Source organism: Phoenix dactylifera, chromosome 3 (genome assembly GCF_009389715.1).
Source record: "Phoenix dactylifera cultivar Barhee BC4 chromosome 3, palm_55x_up_171113_PBpolish2nd_filt_p, whole genome shotgun sequence".
Lineage (NCBI taxonomy): Eukaryota > Viridiplantae > Streptophyta > Magnoliopsida > Arecales > Arecaceae > Phoenix > Phoenix dactylifera.
Window position 1 is genome coordinate 23,529,186 of NC_052394.1, and position 19,996 is coordinate 23,549,181.

At 38.3% G+C, this 19,996-nt stretch overlaps 2 protein-coding genes across 4 annotated transcripts; one reads left to right on the plus strand and one right to left on the minus strand.

The window, feature by feature from the left end:
- Nucleotides 1-1,492: 1,492 nt before the first annotated feature.
- LOC103704118 (serine/threonine-protein phosphatase PP1) lies at nt 1,493-10,249 on the minus strand. 3 transcript variants are annotated; one of them, XR_005511252.1, is made up of 6 exons: nt 9,927-10,249; nt 9,524-9,813; nt 3,964-4,523; nt 3,661-3,885; nt 2,130-2,265; nt 1,493-1,920 (listed from the first exon to the last, which is right to left on the minus strand). XR_005511252.1 is itself a non-coding variant. In XM_039125085.1 (6 exons), exons 1-5 carry the CDS (start codon nt 9,941-9,943, stop codon nt 3,697-3,699), a joined length of 843 nt encoding a protein of 280 aa, XP_038981013.1. In that variant the 5' UTR covers nt 9,944-9,947; the 3' UTR covers nt 1,493-1,920; nt 3,661-3,696. The 3 variants fall into 3 exon arrangements, 2 of the variants coding, with proteins under 2 accessions (XP_038981013.1, XP_038981012.1); XM_039125085.1 differs by lacking the exon at nt 2,130-2,265 and having other exon boundaries at nt 3,964-4,226; nt 4,440-4,523; nt 9,927-9,947; XM_039125084.1 differs by lacking the exon at nt 2,130-2,265 and having other exon boundaries at nt 9,927-10,217.
- Nucleotides 10,250-10,591: 342 nt separating this feature from the next.
- On the plus strand, nt 10,592-19,775 carry LOC103704117 (protein DA1-related 2). Its single transcript, XM_039124080.1, is given in 14 exon segments — nt 10,592-10,659; nt 13,653-13,758; nt 13,983-14,064; nt 14,225-14,296; nt 14,299-14,344; nt 14,425-14,545; nt 14,674-14,757; nt 15,704-15,823; nt 15,940-16,152; nt 16,224-16,286; nt 16,381-16,496; nt 17,191-17,249; nt 19,254-19,388; nt 19,391-19,775. Coding segments are annotated over 14 exon segments (1,476 nt in total). The 3' UTR covers nt 19,582-19,775.
- Nucleotides 19,776-19,996: the final 221 nt, after the last annotated feature.

Sequence of the window (19,996 nt, forward strand, 5' to 3'; positions counted from 1 at the left end):
TAACAAGAGCAGGTTGTGGGCTGCCAAATTTTAGGATCTGGAATGGGCTGAACATAGTCTGGCTGACCAAGGCCCAACAAAAGCCTAGCTATGCATATGTCCCTTTAAAGTTGCCATTTTAAGAGGTGGTCCGTGCTCCGGCAGATCTCTAGCAGCCCATAGATAGACAATCAATAACAACGACATCAACTATGATTGTTTTAATATGTTAATGTGGTCCGTGCTCTGGCAGATCTCTAGCAGCCCATAGATAGAAAATCAATAACAACGACATCAAATATGATTGTTTTAATATGTTAATATCTTATAATGTGATGCAATCTAACTAAAAAAACATAGCCCAAATAACAACCGTTCCATTGAGACAATCTAGGCCAAGCCAAGACGCTGCTTGGTCCCTCTCTTCTCATGATTGTCATAATTACATTGCGGCCGCCCATTGGCACTGCTACTATTTCAAAACTGTGTAATAATTCTCCTACTAATTTATCTAAACATATTGATGATTATTAACATGCTAAGGCTAAGAAACAAAAAAAGAACCTGGCACCTAGTTGATAACTGACCTTATGCTTTCTCTCCTGTTAAGATGAAGTGACAATTTTCAAGATAAGCTTTCCAGGACCAAAATGTTTGAACAGTGAAGGCTACATTAATATGCAAGGTAACAGTCGCGATGCAATGAGAGATCATATGATGTACCAGACTACAACCATGGCATCTTAATGTTGCACAGCATCAGACAAGAACCTAACAATAATAAGAAGATAAAGCAGCTTAAGATATAACTAAATGCACGGTAGTAAGCCATGGATAGCTTATTCGATTCCACTCCGAACCCATGGATCCACCAGGTTGCAGTCATCTCGCAACACCAGCTTATAGTTCTTTCCGATAGGCTTGCAACACGGTGTAGGAATGGGAGACAGTCCGTGGCGACGTTGGAAAGCTCCGGATCGCTCGGTTCTCCTTCGTTGGAGCTGGACCATACATTCCATTGCAAGAGGAAGGCGTAGCTCTCTTGGACGGAAGTATGAGGACTAGGTTGCAGTCGGGTTGCATGACCAAAAAAATCCAGCAAAAGGGAAAAGACTTCCAATAAAAAAAATAAACATATATTGACCTGATGATGCTTGATAGGGCGAAGGCTGCAGTTAAGGCAGTAACCTTATGAATGCACGCGCCACATGAGAGCAAGATACTCAAATTAGTGAATAAAGTTACTAACACTTACCCCTATGTAAACATTTTTTTTTCAAATTCGTAATACAGCTAAAATTGCTCATGGTGAATCTATCTCTCCATATGCTATGATAGATCGAAAAAAAAAAAGTCCTACTAGAGATTAGACCTGCTCTTGGCTTACTACAAGCAAGTATATCTGAAACTTCAACAAGTTGAGATGGGTACATTTATCTTGTTGAGGGCATGCTACAATCATTGACTCAGGATGAGTTCAGGCATCTGGCAGACACGGCGAAACACCTAAATCTGATTGACAAATTCAAACAGATCTCTGAATTAACATCATGATCACTTCCAGCTATAGTCTATTCATGCAATGCATAATTTCCAATTAATCATTCATACCACCTAATCAACATGGCTTTGTCATAATTTTTTTTGCATATTTGGATTGTCTTTTAAAAAAAAAAAATCCGTTACTTAAAATCAGGGCGTTGAAGAAGAGAGTAGGCTACTCCAACCAGCCAACACCAATGTACGCACACCTGCAGCATAGTTTTGCACATTGAAGATGAAAAAAACTACAGCACTTGCCATCTAAGAATGAGATAGCTTCCAGACAGACCGCCAAATGCCTATATCATATTATGTCAGCTCCATTAGTGGCATTAACACGCCCCAAATTCATTTCCATTATTCATGAAGCTTTGCACCTTCGATTATCAAGTTTCTAACCTGAAATAGTGCAATAGCATCCTTTAGAATGAGCAAATTTGATACTCAGTCTACAAAGTTGATGCTGCTACAGGAAAGTAAAATACAATGACGAAATAGAAAAGGATATGCAGATAAATTGCCTTCCAGCAGAATAACATGAATACAATGCCTGTTTAGTAATAATAATTAAAAAAAAAAGACAAAAGGACAAAACATTCATCACCTACTTTTGGTTGCATATGAAGTCAAATATCATATGCCATGATGACAAGAGATAGTATTTTTATGTACTCCATAACCTACTAGCAGCCTTGAAGTAAACTACAAGCTGTAAGATTGTTTCCATCATTGCTGATAAACATCCTGCATATATTGAAATTTTTACTCAGTTTAGGATCTAATTCTAAATATAATATCTTTTTTCATAAAAGTGTTTCAATCCTTTACATTTTGAACCAAGTTATTTATCTGCTGAGTCTCAGTTGATCTTTTTTATAACATGAAATCATACTAAACTTATATATAAGATCACTTGAACCTCATTATTATCAATTTATTTTCTTATTTTCTCTTAATGCACTCAACTGCATGCATACTCATGGAAAATATGGATAACACAATCTTAAATCCCGACATATTTCTAACATATCCTTCTCCTTTTTATTGAAGAACTAAAAGTTTATTTCTGCTCTGTAAGTTGTCAAAAAAAGCATCTGAATATACAGCTTCAACTTTGCCAGATTGTACTCAGAAACTAAAATATTTTTTTATCAATGAGGACTGCCATCTTTCCACCATGGAGCTCAACCTAATACCGCAAGATGCCAGTAACATTGTGTGTTTGGAAAAGCTTAAAGCACTAATAATAATTTTAAGCAGACCAATACGCCCTTAAAGCTTGTCAATCATGTCTTATATAACTAAATTCAAGGGATTTCGCAATTTCTGCCTTGCAGGAATTTCTCCAGCACAAAAATCATAAATCTGCAATAAAAAGCATAACATATTTGAGATCAATACACCTCTATAAATTTCAGATAGAGCTTGATATAAACAGAATGTTGTTCCGCAACAGATTAATGATTTAGGCATGCTGACTGAATGGGGACTGAACCAACTGTTCAGTATTAGTGCAATCGGTCCATCCAACCATGCAGTAGCAATGAAGAAAGAATTGCATATTATGGACCAGAACCTCACTGTACTATCAAGCAAAAATGGACATATAACTAGTGATTGAAGAGTCAACAATCTATGTAAAATCAACAAAACAGGCAGATGAAAGTCAACTAAGAGGTTACATGTATCTCAAAATTGTAAAATGGTCAAAGGTCCAGCTATACCTAAGAAAATGCAAGAATAGGCGGTGGCTATTTTTATACTGTGTAGTTCCGCTTACAAAAGCTTTCTCTATTTTTCCTATTTGCCCTACTAATAAGTGATCTTTATGTTCTCTATTTTTTTTTCCATTCTTTTTGTCCCTCACCTGTGTGTGCATGAAGCAAACTCCTATAAGAATGGCATGATGCAAAAACTTCCAGTGCACCATGGTGAAAGGCATTCTCATTCGCAATTATCACCTTAGCTACCAAACATTTTCAGAGCATTAACAGAAAAGTCGGATGGCTACTCATACATGATATCCTTTTTTTATTTTTGTTATTTTTTTTGTAAAGATACCCATACATGAGTATCTTTTATCTTTTACAAATCATTGACAGCAAAGGAGGGAACAAGATAGGATAAGCTGCAACTAACCATGATAATCATATAGATAAATAGGCTTTGTTATTATCATATTCCTGTTGGCATAATAAATTTGGGTTTCTTCTCTGCAGGCTTGAGAATTTGAAAAGAGCACATTAGAGTTTCATCAACACTCATCATTGCACCGGCATTGTCAAATTCACCACAGTAGTTTGGGGCTGAAAATATGGTGACAAGTTCTCTGTTAGCAAAGAATTCATACCCATCCTCAACAACCTGCAAATTGTAAAAATAACTCAGCACATGAACATAAACCATATTCTACAAGCAAGAAAATATGGATTAATTTATAACCTGATGAGCCCGACAGATAAGATCCAGATCATGCTTCGACAAGAATTCTGAAACCTTATCAGCACCAAAAGTGTATGAAACCCCTCTATCATTCATTCCCCAACCTTGAATATCTCTACCAGGATCTGACCAAAGTAAGTCGCATAATAAACCAGTGTCTGGGACATCAGTTGGACGAGTTAAACTTTTAATTTGATCCAAGTTTGACAGATCAGGTGAAAGGCCACCATGCATGCATAATATTTTGTCATCGATTAGAGCAGCTACAGGAAGGCAGTTGAAGCAATCAGTAAAAACTTTCCATAATCTAACATTAAACCGGCGCTTACATTCATCATAAAACCCATATATTCTATTTATAGAAGCGCATTCATGATTTCCTCTCAGTAGAAAAAAGTTCTCTGGGTACTTTATTTTGTAAGCAAGAAGAAGGCATATTGTTTCCAAGCTTTGTTTTCCTCGGTCCACATAATCACCTAAGAATAAATAGTTGGCCTCAGGAGGAAAACCACCATACTCGAAGAGTCTTAAAAGATCACTATACTGGCCATGAATGTCACCTGAAATTCCATATAAAACATGGAATAATAAATTAACAAAGGATTCAAAGCAATACGACTCACAAGTGATTAAAAAAATATCATATAATAATTTCTTCAAATATGCAGAAACAGAAAGGTGAATAGCCATAACTAATTGCTTCTGAGTAAATATTGAAGTATAGACAATAGAACGATTCCACATTTTCCATAATGTAAGTGTGAATACAAAAAGTAATATCGCTGCTATAAGAGGAGCCTACATTTATTTTAAGCAGGAGAGCTCTAATCCATGGATTGACACAATCTCATGCTACAAAAACAATGAACCCTGAAACAGCATTTGCAGCATTCAAAATATGAAATGCCAAGACTAACAAATATATTATATATTAAAAAGTCTGCTGCTTGGGGGGTGGGTGGTGGGATCCAAATCTTATAGGAGAGCAGAAGCCTTTAGTACTGTAAGAATCAATGGTGGAGAATCAAAAATTTAAAATTCCCAATTTGGAAGGCTGATCATTGGTTTCACATCAATAGGAATTGGAATTTCATACTACTTGCAAAATTTTAACAAACATGCGCATGCATAACACATCCATGCATGACATATGTATAATGTTGCGAGAACAAAATATCTACTTCTATTATTTGTGCTCTTAAATGCTCACATAAGCAAAGTATGTGGTACTGGTACTGGCACCTGTACCAGTTAGCCAGCAGTACGGCACTGTGCCATGTGGTTTCGGCACGTACCGACAAAGGAAATCAGGCGAGGTAGGGGGAGAGGGAGAAGGAGAGAGAGGGAGGGAGAGGGAGAGGGGGGAGAGGGGGAGAGAAAGTCCTTTCAAATAGGGATGCCCCCTGTGGCCCTTGTAGAGAATATGAGGATGAGAGGAGGGCTTTCGAGCCCCCCTCTCTCTCTCTCTCTCTTCCAGCAACTCCCTCCCTCCCTCTCTTTTTTTCCTCTCTCTCCTCCCTCCCTCCCAATTGTTGTAACAGCGGGTTTAGTATCTATAATGGGATCATTCCTTCCATTTGGAGCAGATCTCTATGATCATCTTGTTGTTTCACTAAAAGATCCCATACCAACTATAGTGGATTATTTTAAAGGCAATAAACTAAGACAACTAGGTCAAACTTTTTATGACCACGGTACCCTCTTGTTTCCATCATTATTTACAAAAGCATCTAAGAATTTCAGAGGAACTTTTCAATCAGTCCATCTCTTATGCCTCTTCTTCCGCAATTAAAGAAGGTTAAAAAGATTTAAAACTTTGTACATACTAAGTTCTTTGGTTGATCTTTCATGATGGACAACAAAACAAATCATACCAGCCCTCTTCTCGAAAAGCATCACATTGCATTGCGTCAAGTACTTTTATGCAAGCAATAACCATCTTCAGCAAGCATTAGTTATACTCTTATAGCTTGATTTTTCCACCAAGGACCATTGAACCATCCCAAACCGAGTAATTCGGAGCATACCAAACCGGACCAACTTATTACTGGAATGATTCGGCTAGTCAATCCAGTTCAACCGAAACCTGTTCCTATAAATCCTCTCCCCTCCCAATCCTCTCTCTCTCTCTCTCTCTCTCTCTCTCGATTCCTCTCTCCCTCTCTCTCTCTCCCAATCTCTTGATCTAAATTCTCCTCCCACTCTCTCCCTTTCTCTCAATACTCCACCTAATCTTTCTCTCCGGGATGACGATGTAATGACACAATGATGCCGACTAGACCGGTAGACCGGTAGACCTCTCTCCTCCCCTCTCTCTCCCCCCTCCCTCTCCTTCTCCCTCTCTCTCGATGTCTCGATCTCCATTCTTCTCTCCTTCTCTCCCTCTCTTTCGATTCTCCTCCCAATCTTCCTCTATAGGACAACGACGACGTGATGACAAGACGATGATGCTAACTAGGATTAGGGTTTAGGTCTATGACGACAACAACCATTACACCTCTCTCTCCCTCTCCCTCTCCCTCCCCCTCCCCCTCCCCCTCCCCGTGGTTACAATATGCCTCGGCTCGCTATGATACATATTGGTACCGTAGCGAGCCAGTCGCTATTGGTACAACCTTTGGTATTAATTCAGTGAACCTTGCTTCTCACTCTTTCATGATAGGTCAAATAGGCCATTTCCACCTTCAAGTCTGCTAGAATCACATTTAACAACTTGACCTGAAATGTTAATCCAGCATAACTTTTCTTTGTTTGTATTTGAACAATTCTTCCTAACAATTTCAACCTTTCCATGGAAATTTTCTTGGGATTCCTCTATATTCTATTTTTGACTACCATTTTAAAATGCATTAAAAAAAGCCCTTCTGCACACATGCTGACATATTTAAAATGTCTGTCCCATCAAATTCACCATCCACAAGAATTGCAATGAAAGATGACTACTGCTGCACTGCAACAGAGGATCGTGAGTCAACCCTCCAAGATGAGGAACCAACAAATCTTCCTTTTAATAGGTTTGTGGCTACTGCTAAGCAAAGCCTCTTAAACTACCTACAGCATAGAGGCATCCAATTCAGTTACTTCAATAAACACGTCCTATCAACTTCCACCCCTATGGCACCGAGAAGCTATCACTAACCTAAGAATCAAATACACAATTGCTGACTAAGGCAAGCCATCTAAATACTGAGAGAACAAGGGTATAGCAAGCCCAGCAATAACTCATCCTCAACATATGAAATGCCACTTGCCTTTTAGGTGTAATTCTCTTCTAAAATGGCAACGAGGCATGTGCAATGCACATTCGAGGGAAGAGAGAAGAGAGAGTGAGTGATACAGTCCAATCTATTTAGAAGTTAAATCAAAGAGTACAACCGTTTTGGAAGTCAAATTAGAGAAAGAGTCCAATTTGTTTGGGTTCTAAGTGGGAAAGGAAAAGAGAGCACATGTGGTAGTTAATGGTGAGAAAGTTAGATAATTTACATGTTTTCTAAAATAATTGGATGATTATTTCCGGCATAAACAATGTCAAATAAATCAAGAAAGAATATTCCTTGATTTCAAAACTATGAATTTTATATATAGTATAGATTCCACTAAAATATGCAGTAGGTAAAAGAAAAAGGTCATAATGATTACTTATTAGCATATTCTACCGATTTTGACAATCTTGTATGTGCATCGCACATGAGACATTAATTATAATGATAATGTGAAATAGTAAATTATACAAGCAGCATACAACACCATTCGGACATCATTCATGTAAAACAAATTGCCATGCAGTAGCATTTGTTATGAACCCTATAGTTTAACAAATATTTGGGGATTTGATTAAGTACCTAAACCCATCATGGCTGGTCCTAAGCCTAAATGAGAAAGGTAGAGGGTTGATGTCAAGTTGACAATCGATCATAAAAATCAATTAACAACTATGAAATGGATCCACATTTGATACTTTGTGAATGAGGATCCATAAAGTCAACCCCGAATTGAGAAAGGCTGGTTGGTTGTGGCATAGTTATGGTTTCAATAACTACAAATCATTTTTCAATTATTTTTTTTTTAAAAAAATGTCGGCTATCTAGATGGAGGGGGTGAATTTGGGAATGCCACATAACTATTGGCTCGAGTAATTGAAGAATTTAACCATCCCCTCCAATTAATTACAACTAGACCTATCCACACGTCCCCCCGCCCCCCCAACAACAACCTTATCGGCCCCCCTCCTAACTACGTGACCCTTCTTTTAAATTATCATTGTCCCTGCCCCCCTTTCCTCCTCTCTCAACCACCTCTTTTCACCTAGATCCCTTGCCCCACTTCTTTCACCTGGTCCACCACAGAGAAACAGACAGATGAAGCATGTGTTCCTCATTTCATGTCCTGTTAGAATAGTGCTTAAAGTTCATTCACATTTTATCCTACCCTCAAGAACAAAGCTTTCTTCTCTTCTCACCCTCTCTCTTTCTCTATCAATATGCACTTTAATGCCTGTACAACATGGAGCTAGAGGAGGGAGGGTCGCCACAAGATCCATCAAGAGAATGGAATAGTATGATGTAAGTTTTGTGATGGATAGAGTTATGAAAAAAATACTTACTTTTAAGGGGTAATTGAAATCAAACTGTACTTCATAAAGGTTCTTATTAAGCACCAACTGATAGACGTTGGTAGTAGCCTATTTAAAGAAAAAAATGAATCTGAGCTGCCCTTTCTTTTGTGCCATTTTCCGGCACTGAGATGAAAGAATTGCACTTTTTAGCAACTATTTCCTTGGGCCAGAAAAACTTATGTGGAAGAATCAAAGCCTGAGGAGGATTCTCTTTTCCTTTCTTAGCTCTATCATATTGCCTAATAAAAATAACCTTTGAGTTTCAAAGGTATTATAATGTACCAGCACCATTAATCAGTTACCCTAGGCTGTCAACAGATAAATCTAGACTGTCCACTGCAACGCATGGATGGGCACAAGTAAAGAAAATGAAGCAAATAGCATATTCTTTCTGGGATTTGAATTAAACCATTTTAAATGTCCATTGAACTTGTAGTAAAAGATGACCTATATTGTGTTCATCTGCTGACTTAGTCAAATTAAAAGACTTGGAACTTCTAAAGGCGTTAGAGGCATCATAAGGAAAAGCGAAATTCAGAAATCATTCCTATGACAGCTTTTCGCACAACACAGAATACATAATTTGCTGGAATGGTGCCTTTAATATAATTTTCCATGCTCGTTCATTATCAAGAATTTGATTATCTTTGATGTTTCCTCAGAATTTCCAGCCGGTTAAAGTGCACATTGCTCAGACGATGAAGCGGCACAAGATCTAAGATGAAAATCCAAAACAGGCTGACATGTAAATCCAAGAAAACGAGGAATGTACATCATTATGAATTCCAAGATCAAATATTTCGCAGTTTCAATTGATCCCCCTTCCTGAAAAACCCTAAATCACCCGTGAGCTCTCAAAATCAACTGCAGTTGTACCAAACCGCTCCGCGCAAAAGGAAAAGGGGAAAGAAAGGAGGGAGAGAGAGAGAGAGAGAGAGCGCTGACCGCAGATCTTGATGGGAGCCTCGAGCTCCAGGAGATTGGGCTGGCTGAGGAAAATCTCCCGAGAGACCATGCAAAGTTGTCGAATCTCCGACTCCGAGAGCTGCACCTGCTGCCCGGACCTCGCCAACCGCACCTCCAGGAGCCTGTTTATGATGCCATCGAGCAACGCCGGATCCATCCCTTCCCCGATCGATCCCGAACGATCCACTCCAGAATCTAGATCTAGACAACGAACGTATAAACTACCGGAGAGAAGGAAAAATCTCCCCGATTTCGATCGTCTCTCTCTTCTGCCTTCGGGAGGTGCATTCAGCGGTAAAAAAATTAGGATCGGAGGAGAGAAGATGAAAAAATCACCGTTGTTGTTATAAAGAAGAGGATGGAGAGCGAAAGAGCCAGGGACCTATTCGGGTGGTGCATTAATTGGCTCGATGCGCACCTGCATCCTGCGAAGGGACCGACGACAATGGCCGCGGTTGCAGTTGTCAAGTTCATCCGGATCATGATGCTTATCGATGTGAACCGTCGGATTTAATCGGATATTTTTCTAAACCTCCCGGGTACTTCCAGTGATGTGACCGTCACCGTGACCGGCCACTGCGCTAAGGAAGATCATGCATAATTTTAGCATTTGCATTTAGATATTCTCCAATGCTCTCTCTCTCTCTCTCTCTCTCTCTCTCTCTCTCGTGAGAACAAGGGGAATCAGACCTAGGTATCAACAAGGAGAAAAATCCTTGGAGGGGGCATTCAACCAGCACCAGCAAATGAGTCTTCAAGTGTTCCATCTAAATTTAGCTTTACTTGAACCAAGTGAGGAAGAGTAGGTCAAAAGGTAGTGCCACAGGGAGTATGTTTGTCCTAATGATCAAGGTAAAAGGTCATGATAGAAGTTTAAACTTTTTTGCAGCAGACAAATATCCACGTACCAGTGCAGATTGGCATGAAACTAGAGATGGACCATCTTAGAAACATTGAAAGATTTTTCATTTGTTAAAAGGTACTTACCACCTATTCCCTTTTTTTTTTAAAAGAAAAAGGGCAGCATTCATCAAATTCATTGAGATTATGGAGTCTAATGGAGGAGGAACTTCATTGATGACGATGCTGGTTGCTTTAGTTGGTAAAAATCCGTGGTAGATTTGCTGAAAGTAATCTAAGTTCAAGTCTTATTTTTCGATACTTGAGTTGGCCCAACTCTTATTCGGAAACAATTAATACTACTTAGACCTTCTCCTTGAATCAAAAAAAACAACAGATGCATTCTTCCTTTCCTGAACAACGAAGACTGTTATACTCTGAAGTTGCATGAAATTGACTTTGTTTTGCAGCCTTGGTTTACCTATATCCAGGGTGTTCCAATTACATGCAAAAATGTAAGATATAAAGTAGAGAAAAAAGAGAATCAATGCACGATAGGAGTTGATTATCATATATGAGTGAGTTTGTGGTTTAGACCTATGAGGCAGCAGGCAGGTAATGTTACTTTGAATTAATTTACGAAGTTGGTATTATTATGGATAACCAAAGGAGAAAAAAAAGGATGGTGGCTCTCAAGCCTAATGATGTTTCAAAATGATAATATAATTTATTTGGAAAAACTTTAGCTACGTATATGCATCACTATAGCATATTTTTCAACAAAATTAAAACATTTTAAAAATGTTAGAGCATTTAACTTTTGAATCTACGTCATTTTGATATCGGATTCTATACTAGTACTAATTTGTTACTGTATCGGTACATCCAATATGAAGGCCAATTGGGCGTATCGATACTCGATACACCTTTTGTACCATGTATCGACACTCGATACGTCTCTTATACTACCTCTAATTCGATACCTTTCTTATATTATGTACTGATTCAGTACTTATACGTACATACGGTCAGCATGCATTTATACCAACTCGCATAGCATTCTTTGGATCTATCTTTTCTAATAAACCAATATATTATGTGCTTGCTTGTACATATGCATTGAAATAGTCCATCAGCAATCAGTGACACCAAGGTAATCCTTTTCTAACCTCCTTAAACTCAAATCCCTTACTAGCTGTGCTAAAGACTCGACTTCATCGGGCTTTATTTTGAACACCTTTGTATTGGCCAAATAGTTTTCAAAAAAAAAAAAAAAAAAAAGCTATCAAGGCCAATATTCAATATCGCCATGCTATGTTTTTCCAAAATATTCTTTATTTTTTGCAGCAATATTTATAGATAATCTAATTCGTATATAGAAAGCTAAAATATAAAGCATTCCTAAGTTATAATATTTCATTACAAATGCTAATAATATAACTACTGGCAAATATAACACAATACAAGACACCACCAATCAGCTTGCTTGCAAGATTTTATTTCTTCGTGGTTCCATCTACTTTTCAATATTGACGCAAATATAAAAAAGAAACAATGTTTGATTATTATTTTTGTTGGCCACACCTTTTGCCCTTCCATCTCCTCAACGATTCATATTCCCACAGCTCAGCGGAGCGGAATAAGAATGCTTTAATATTCTACACCGACCCGCATTAGCCTTGTCCAACCTTTACCAAATGGGTTCGGGTTGTATCTTTGGCTCGAAAGAATGGTCGATCCTTTTACCGTTGGATCGCGTATGTCACAAATTTTAAAGCAGTCTAATTATTTTTTTCTCTCTGTCTGCGGCCGTTATTGCGCGATCCAACGGTTGACATCGCGAAAGAACGCGAATCATTCTTTCGCGCGAAAGATATAACCCAATTCCCGTACAAAATTCCCTCCGCCCCTTCCATGCGTGTCGTTTCCCGCATCTCTCTCTCTCTCTTCCATTGGAGAGAAGAATCTCTTCCTTCCTCGTCTCCCCCTTCACATATTCTCTATCTCGCCTTATAAGTTAATCTTCTTCTGTAGCTTTTCGAGATGCCTCCACCTCGTTGGGCGGCCGCTGCTGCTGCGGTGGCTTTTTTCTCTATCTGTCCCGATCCCTTCCTTTCCATCTCCACCTCTCTTTTCTTTCCCCACCTGCCATCATCTCCCCCTCGTCTTTCTTTTCCTGTTCATCATCAAAACCCCTTTTCCTCGCTGCAGCGCCGCTCTCGACTTCGATGGCTTCCCCCTCCGACTCCACCTTTCTCTCCCAGCCCTGCATCTACGGTACTCCAAACCCAATCTCTGCTTTCTTTGTGTTCTTCAACTCTCCGAAGGTTTCCTCGATTTGTTGATTTTCAGGGTTTTGACGTTCGTTCGATGGAAAACTAGTAATCTGTTTTGAAAATTTCCATCTTCGATTATGTCTGTTGGGGGTTCTTGTTCTGGACGAGTGCTACGAGAATACAGGGCAAGAACGCTTATGATAAAACTGATGGTCTATGTTCGCTACTGTTTCTCATGACACTACCGAGTTTGCTTGCGAGGGGGTTCAAGTTAAGAGAGCAGTCTGAACTTTTTTTTAGGGTTGGAATCGTGCATACGTTCGTGACTACAATCTTTATATACGTTCCCCTTATATGTTTATTTTGCATTGATCATGAATACATTCATAACCCTACCTCCGCCCGTAAAAATAATTATTTTTCTTTTTTCTTTTTGATGTTCTTGAATTCTTTCTCGATCAGGGATTTTGTCTGAAAATTTTTAGTGCTTGTCATTCATTAGGGTAGTATTGATAGGCCACGTTTGCTATTATTTCTCATGACACTCATGACGTCACCAAGAAAGATTGCACGGTGATTCAAGTAAAGAGACAATGCATAATTAGATTATATTTTAGGTTTTTTTCCGTAAAAAAAGATTATATTGACATATGGACATTTCTTGGAATTCATCATAAATATGTTCATAACTACAATCTCGATCAACTTCATTTTCCATTCTAATTTTCTTAATGTGTTTCCCTTTTCAAATGTAGAACTATTTAATAAGTGCTCTTTCCTCACTAGGGCTGTCTTCAAAATGTAGAACTACCTGCTTTTTTTTTTTAAAAAAAAGTTTAAGTAATTCTTAGGAGGTTGATCACACAGTATGTTGCACTCTCTCCATTCAATCCTTCAGTTAAATTCCTAATTTTTCTTTCATACCGACCTCATTTATGCTACCAGGGCACACAGCTCCATCATACAGCGAAAGAAAATCCCGCTTCATGAAGTGGCTGGTGCAAGATTTTTAAGGGAACGAGTCGTGGAGCATCAAATGGACAGCATCCACGAGCTCTCGGGGAGAACATATTTTGGCACGAGCCAGTTAGATCAACGGTAATATGCTCATATCCTTCAGATTTTCTATGTTAGACTGCCCCCAGCTATTCCATATTGTCATCTCATATGAATAGGGCATTAGCTGGGTTTTGAAGCCAGTAGCATGTTCATTAACTGACTGCTCCTTGTTAATAACATGCCAATAGGGGATATGTTGTTAAATTTTGTATTTCCCTCTTTCATGTTGTTGCATGAGATTGTGTTGCATAACTTATTGTCAGGATGATCAACCTAAAGCTGAGAATGAGGAATTGGATCGTGCAATTGCAATTTCTCTTGCAGAGGATGCTAAGAAACGGAAATGTAAGTTTGGATTATTTGAAATTTAAATTATGAGCTCGCTTAGCATCGTGTTTTTCTCTTCACTAAACTATTTGCATTAATTCAGCTTTTTCTTTTCACTTTTAAAAATATAACTTGCATTTCAGAATCTTCTCCATAACATAACAAATTTGTAGGACAGCTTCAGGATACAATGGAATGGGCAATAATGATGAAGAACTTGCAAGAGCCCTACAAGAGAGTTTGAATATGTCTTCCTTCAGCCATACGCCCCAATCCAGTATTTACCTAGAGAATATAGGTTCGTATCTGCATTTTTTAGTCCATACAATATCTTGCTAAAGGGCACCCAAAGTTCCACCATTGCTTCAAACCCTGCAGAGTTTGTGGAGGTTGTAACCAGGAAATAGGCTATGGCCGTTACTTAAGCTGCATGGGAACCTTCTGGCACCCTCAATGCTTTTGCTGTCATGCTTGTAGACGGCCTATCCATGAAACTGAGGTATGCAATTTTTATGGTCATATAATTTTGTTTAGTTTTTGTTTCTTTTCTGAAGAATTCTACTGGCAAAGTGCCTATCTTAGAGGATTTTGTAGCGCAGCAGATTTTAAATGTAGCAATTGCTTCAGTTTTCTTTGTCAGGGAATTTGCCATACCACAAGGCATGCTATAAGGAGTCGCATCATCCAAAATGTGATGTCTGCCATGAATTTGTAAGAACATTTAGTTCCTGTATATTTGCAGATAATCACTTATTATAAGATAATTTTGTTAATTAATGCTTCTACCTTGTTACCAGTGCTTCAGTTAACAGGCCATCATTGAAACTAAACTTTCTCATTGAAGTAGTGTGTTTTTGTATTAATCTGCTATTTAATACATATTAAGTTTAAATATTTGTTTATCAGGTTACATTGGGATTAACTCATTGCATAAACTAATCTCATTCTGGTCTGCTTTATCTTCTTTGTATCCTCTGCTGCTGCTCTTCATCAATGACTTCTATAAATAATTTTCTTTCAGGCCTTTTATGCTTCGTGTTTCCAGCTAACCATGCATTATATGGTAATATAAGTTATTACCATCTTAATACCATCATGCATCATATCCATTCTCACTGTGGCCTCTAGATTTATACATCACTTACCTACATACATGGCATTTTTCTGATCGACAATTTTTGAAGAAAGCAAACTATCAAACTACTGCATGCAATTTGTTTCTTCTTTTCTAATTTCTAGGTTTGTCTTTCGAAGGTATGGTTGGTTATTTTAAAACCATTTCAGTGGGCTTCCATTGGATGGGCCTTGGGAGTGAAGTAAGACCCTAAAGCTAAAATGCAAACAGCTAGTCATGATTGCTATCATGGTCTTACTATTCGATACTATAGGCATGATCCCCCTAAAAGTTGCTGGTGAAAACACAGAAGATGTCGATTTTTTTGTTTTGCAAAAAAAAAAAAAATCTTAACAACAATTGCTATTTGTATGTAGTATGTGTCTTATCATTTAGAAGCTGCATGCTTTCCCCCTTTTGATTGATTAATGCTGGTTCTCCTGCTTCTATTTCAAAGATGAGGAAGAATAAAGCTGCCACAGATATCAATAATCGAAATCATAATTGGCATGAACAACCATTCTCTATTATCTATTTTTACAGATTCCAACGAACATGGCTGGTTTAATTGAGTATAGAGCTCACCCATTTTGGGGCCAAAAATATTGTCCTTCACATGAACATGACAAAACACCTCGTTGTTGTAGTTGTGAGCGGATGGAGGTATGCAATATTATTGTTTAAGTGGAAGTACCTATTTGTCGTTTTCTTTTTGCCAATAGGATTCAGGGTGGACCTGACTCTACATTGATTTTCTTTTTCTTTGGTTAATATCAAAGTCAAGGGGTATGAAATACATTTCTCTAGGAGATGGGCGCAACTTATGCCTAGAATGTCTGGATTCTGCTATCATGGATACTGGTGATTGTCAATCTCTATACCATTCTATCAGAGACTATTATGAAGGAATGAATATGAAAATAGATCAACAGATTCCAATGCTTCTGGTTGAAAGGCAAGCACTTAATGAAGCCATGGAAGGGGAGAAGGATGTGAGTTTTACTTTGCGGTGGTTTTACATGCTTAATCTTGAGAGTGTTCTCTGAAATTGTTGTGTTATTAGGGTCATTATCACATGCCTGAGACAAGGGGCTTATGCCTTTCTGAGGAGCAGACAGTTAGCAGTGTAAAGAATTTCTGTCTTGCCATCTTTATCACCACAATTTTTATTCTCAGATATATAAAAAGCATATCTTTATTTTTCTATCTTGTTAATATAGATACATAAGAGGCCAAAGATTGGGGGAAATCAAATATTTGGCATGAGAACTCATCCACAGAAGTTGACTCGTAAATGTGAGGTCACAGCAATTCTTGTTTTATATGGTCTTCCCAGGTCAGTTTCATCCAATGCCATGTTATACTCCAGCGTTTACATTTGTAAATACATTGGTGTGATCCAATTAGATTGATGTTTTGAGTGCCATGATCTGGTTTTCCTAACATGCTTGAATCTGGTTGCCAGCATTATACATCTTATTACCTTTCGTCTGATTTACAATTGCATTTTTCTTTAACTTATTATAGCATATTTTTGGTCAGGACAACAAAAGTGCTTAACTGAATCTGGTATGCTACTTATGCTTTGTGCATGGAGGAACCTACAACTTTTTAGGTGTCTAAAGCGAAAATTTGGGATACCTTGGTTAGATCATATAAATTTTATTCATTCAACCAGTTGAGATTTTTTGAAATATTTGAACCATGTTATCTGATAAAAGTTTATATTACAACAGTAGAAATGCACAAGTGCAAATGCACACAATCACGCCTGTGAACACACATGCCCCTCTATATTGTAATTATTAAGAAAGCAATTCTAGTTTTTATGCCACGGATGCACATTTTGAGTTTTGCATCGAATCAATTTTTATGCATCGAAAAGATTTAATTAAAGGTTCTGATGTGTCAACTTCTAGTGAACTATGAGAATAACAACCCGCTCCCTATAGCCAGCAACATGCTCATACACCACAAGTTCCTGTAGCTTTCCCATGACTTATAAAAGTCTTTTCTGGTTATTAATGCAGGCTATTAACAGGTTCTATCCTTGCTCATGAATTGATGCATGCATGGTTACGCCTCAAAGGTATATTGCACTGCTTTTCAGATTCTCATTAGGGTACATCTTTTGTTGTCAATCCGAGAAAGATTATTATAACTTTTCTCTGAATCATAGTCTCTTATTACAAAACTCTGTTGCTTGTTTTGTAAATTAAGATTTTATGCACTTGTTACTGCTGATGAAGGGATGTTTAACAGAGACTGATATAATGTAGCTAGTAAAGTCAAAGGGAGCTCTTTACCTTTGGCCCTTCATCTCATTATTACTTGTCAGTATCTTTTCAAGCTTTTGTTTGGTTACTTGTCTGTTGGGGTTGCAACCTGCTAAGCCTAAGGTGTTGCCATGATTTGCCATACTTGGCTGGAAGCTCTTGACCATGGGCCCAAACCTGGACTACAAGCTTAGATGAGGCTTATATATGTCCATTTTCGACTTAAGCCATGTCAAACTAAGAAGTAGTGCTGGTAATGGGCCCGGGCTGGCTTGAGGCCCATTGGACCGGGCGGGCTTCAAGTTGGGTCTCTGGGTTAGGCCCAATATTGCTTGGGTTAGGCTTGGGCCTAAAAAAAGGGCTCAGATAAATTCTGAGCTAAGCTTGGACTGTTGCTTGCCCTCGGCCAGGGCTCAACTCGAAGCTTGAGGCCGACTTTTGGCCCGGCACCCAAGCTCGAAACTTGGCCCAATCTTGGGCTAAATTCACTATTAGTATTTTTTGCTAAGAAGTCAAGCTTCGTTCACACTCAAAACCTAGAGCTGTTAGGAAATGACTGGGTGTGACTATGCAGTCATGATTTTCTTCTGATATTGCTTGTAGATGCTAAAATGGTTACTATTAAGCGATTTTACATGATTTGGTGCCCTAGAAACTAACAAGTTCAATAACACTGAGTCATAAGTAACAACTAATGAATGGCATGGACGTGGACTCAAGTCATACCACTTCTAACCTAAGCTTTCAGCTAAACCCTTCCTGAAGTTTGACCAAACCTGAAAGCTTCATCTGGTTGCCCCAGCATGTGTCTCCTCTTCATGTAGAATAAGTGGTAGCAAAAACTTTTTATCTGAGTCCTTCAAAAGGAACATTGTTTCAATGCCTAATAAGTTGGGAAACTATCCCCTTGGCAATAACAAAAAAAAAAAAAAAGAAGCAAAAGGGCCAGTTGTGAATGGGTTGGATTGGGTCATCTGAACTTTAAGGTCCAGTTAGATTGGGCTTACATGATCCCTATATATCCTCATGCTTGCATGCATGTGTTTATGTGCATGTGTAGGCGTGCATGTGTGCTTGTATGCGCATGCATGTGGAGGGGATTTTTGTTAGGTACAATATAATTAACATAATTTAATATAAGGAAGTGTCTCATCATATGCCTATAGTGTTGGCCTTTTTAGGTACATCAATTGCTTGTTTAAATTAAAGTGGTACCCTTATTTTTTTACAACTGATTGGAATGAGGAAAGGTTATATAGGTCATCTGGTGGCGTTCGTAAAATCCTCTCTCCACCCACCTCATGTCTTGATTCTTTACTTTTGTTCATTTTAACATAATGCTTCGAGACATATATTCATGATTTGGCTCTAACTTCGTTGAGTTTGCGTTAGCTTGCTGGTTAAATGGATCTGGTTGCAGTCCTACCTTAGAAGTAGCTCTAATAACCTCCATCACTTTCCCTTCAACACCCATTTACCACCTATGCCTCTTCCATCACAACATTCTTTGCAACATTTATCCACTGTCATTATCTTTCTATGCAGTTAGCAGTGTAAGATGAAGACTCATGGGTTTGACAAAATCCTTGTATAAACATATATGTGAACAATAAACTGTGTGAGCTCCATGGAATTCTACTTTGTTATTAATTCCCATCATATTGATTTTACCAAGTTTATCCAAGTCTTCCTTGGTTCTCTCTCTCTCTCTCACTCACTCACACACACACACACACACAGAGTTTGATTTTTGTTTTATTATTTGCTTGGTGCTTCAAGTTTCAATACTGGAGTTAAATTTCCTTTCACCAATTTAGGCTACCGCAATCTAAGCCCTGAGGTGGAGGAAGGTATCTGCCAGGTGCTCTCCCATATGTGGCTTGAATCAGAGGTTATGCCAGGGTCAAGGAACATGCCATCCTCATCTACGTTTCCTTCGTCTTCATCCTCTTCATTCCATCATCCAAGAAAGCAGGAAAATCTGATACTGAGAAGAAGCTTGGTGATTTTTTCATTCATCAGATTGCTCATGACACTTCATCTGCCTATGGTGAGGGTTTTAGAGCTGCTAATGATGCTGTTAATAGGTATGGGCTTCGTTGCACCTTAGATCACATTCGCTGGACAGGAAACTTTCCGATGTAAAGCCATTTCTTCTGTTGTAAGGAGATATATTCCTTCAGAGATATATTATGTCTTTGATGATAAAATTTAGTCATGGAAGCTTGGACAAGCTCCCCTTAATTTTTTATGGGGCTACTTACCAACTACTATTTCAGGTAAATAAGCACTTGTATTGGATCAACCATCAATAAAATCATTTTCTTCAAATTCCAGCAGCATTATTTGTGAAAATAATAGCAGATATATAGGGATCATCTGTGCTATATGGCAATTGCAGGCCTTTATGGGAAGTCGGCGCTTGCTGGCTAAAAATTAGTCATAGTGATATAAAAGACCAGACAATTAAATGAGGTACATGAGCAAGCAAACAGTAACGCTCATGCATCACTATGTTTAACAGGCAATATGAAACACACTTCAAACTTACAATACCAGG

What these genes read in the sequence shown, in the direction of transcription:
- LOC103704118 (XM_039125084.1), bottom strand. Translation starts at nt 10,027, where the DNA reads ATGATCCGGATGAACTTGACAACTGCAACCGCGGCCATTGTCGTCGGT. An exon ending in GGCTCCCATCAAGATCTGCG is followed by an intron (nt 4,524 to 9,523) that starts GTCAGCGCTCTC and finishes ATGGAATTTCAG; the next exon opens with GTGACATTCATGGCCAGTAT. An exon ending in TTATCTGTCGGGCTCATCAG is followed by an intron (nt 3,886 to 3,963) that starts GTTATAAATTAA and finishes TACAATTTGCAG; the next exon opens with GTTGTTGAGGATGGGTATGA.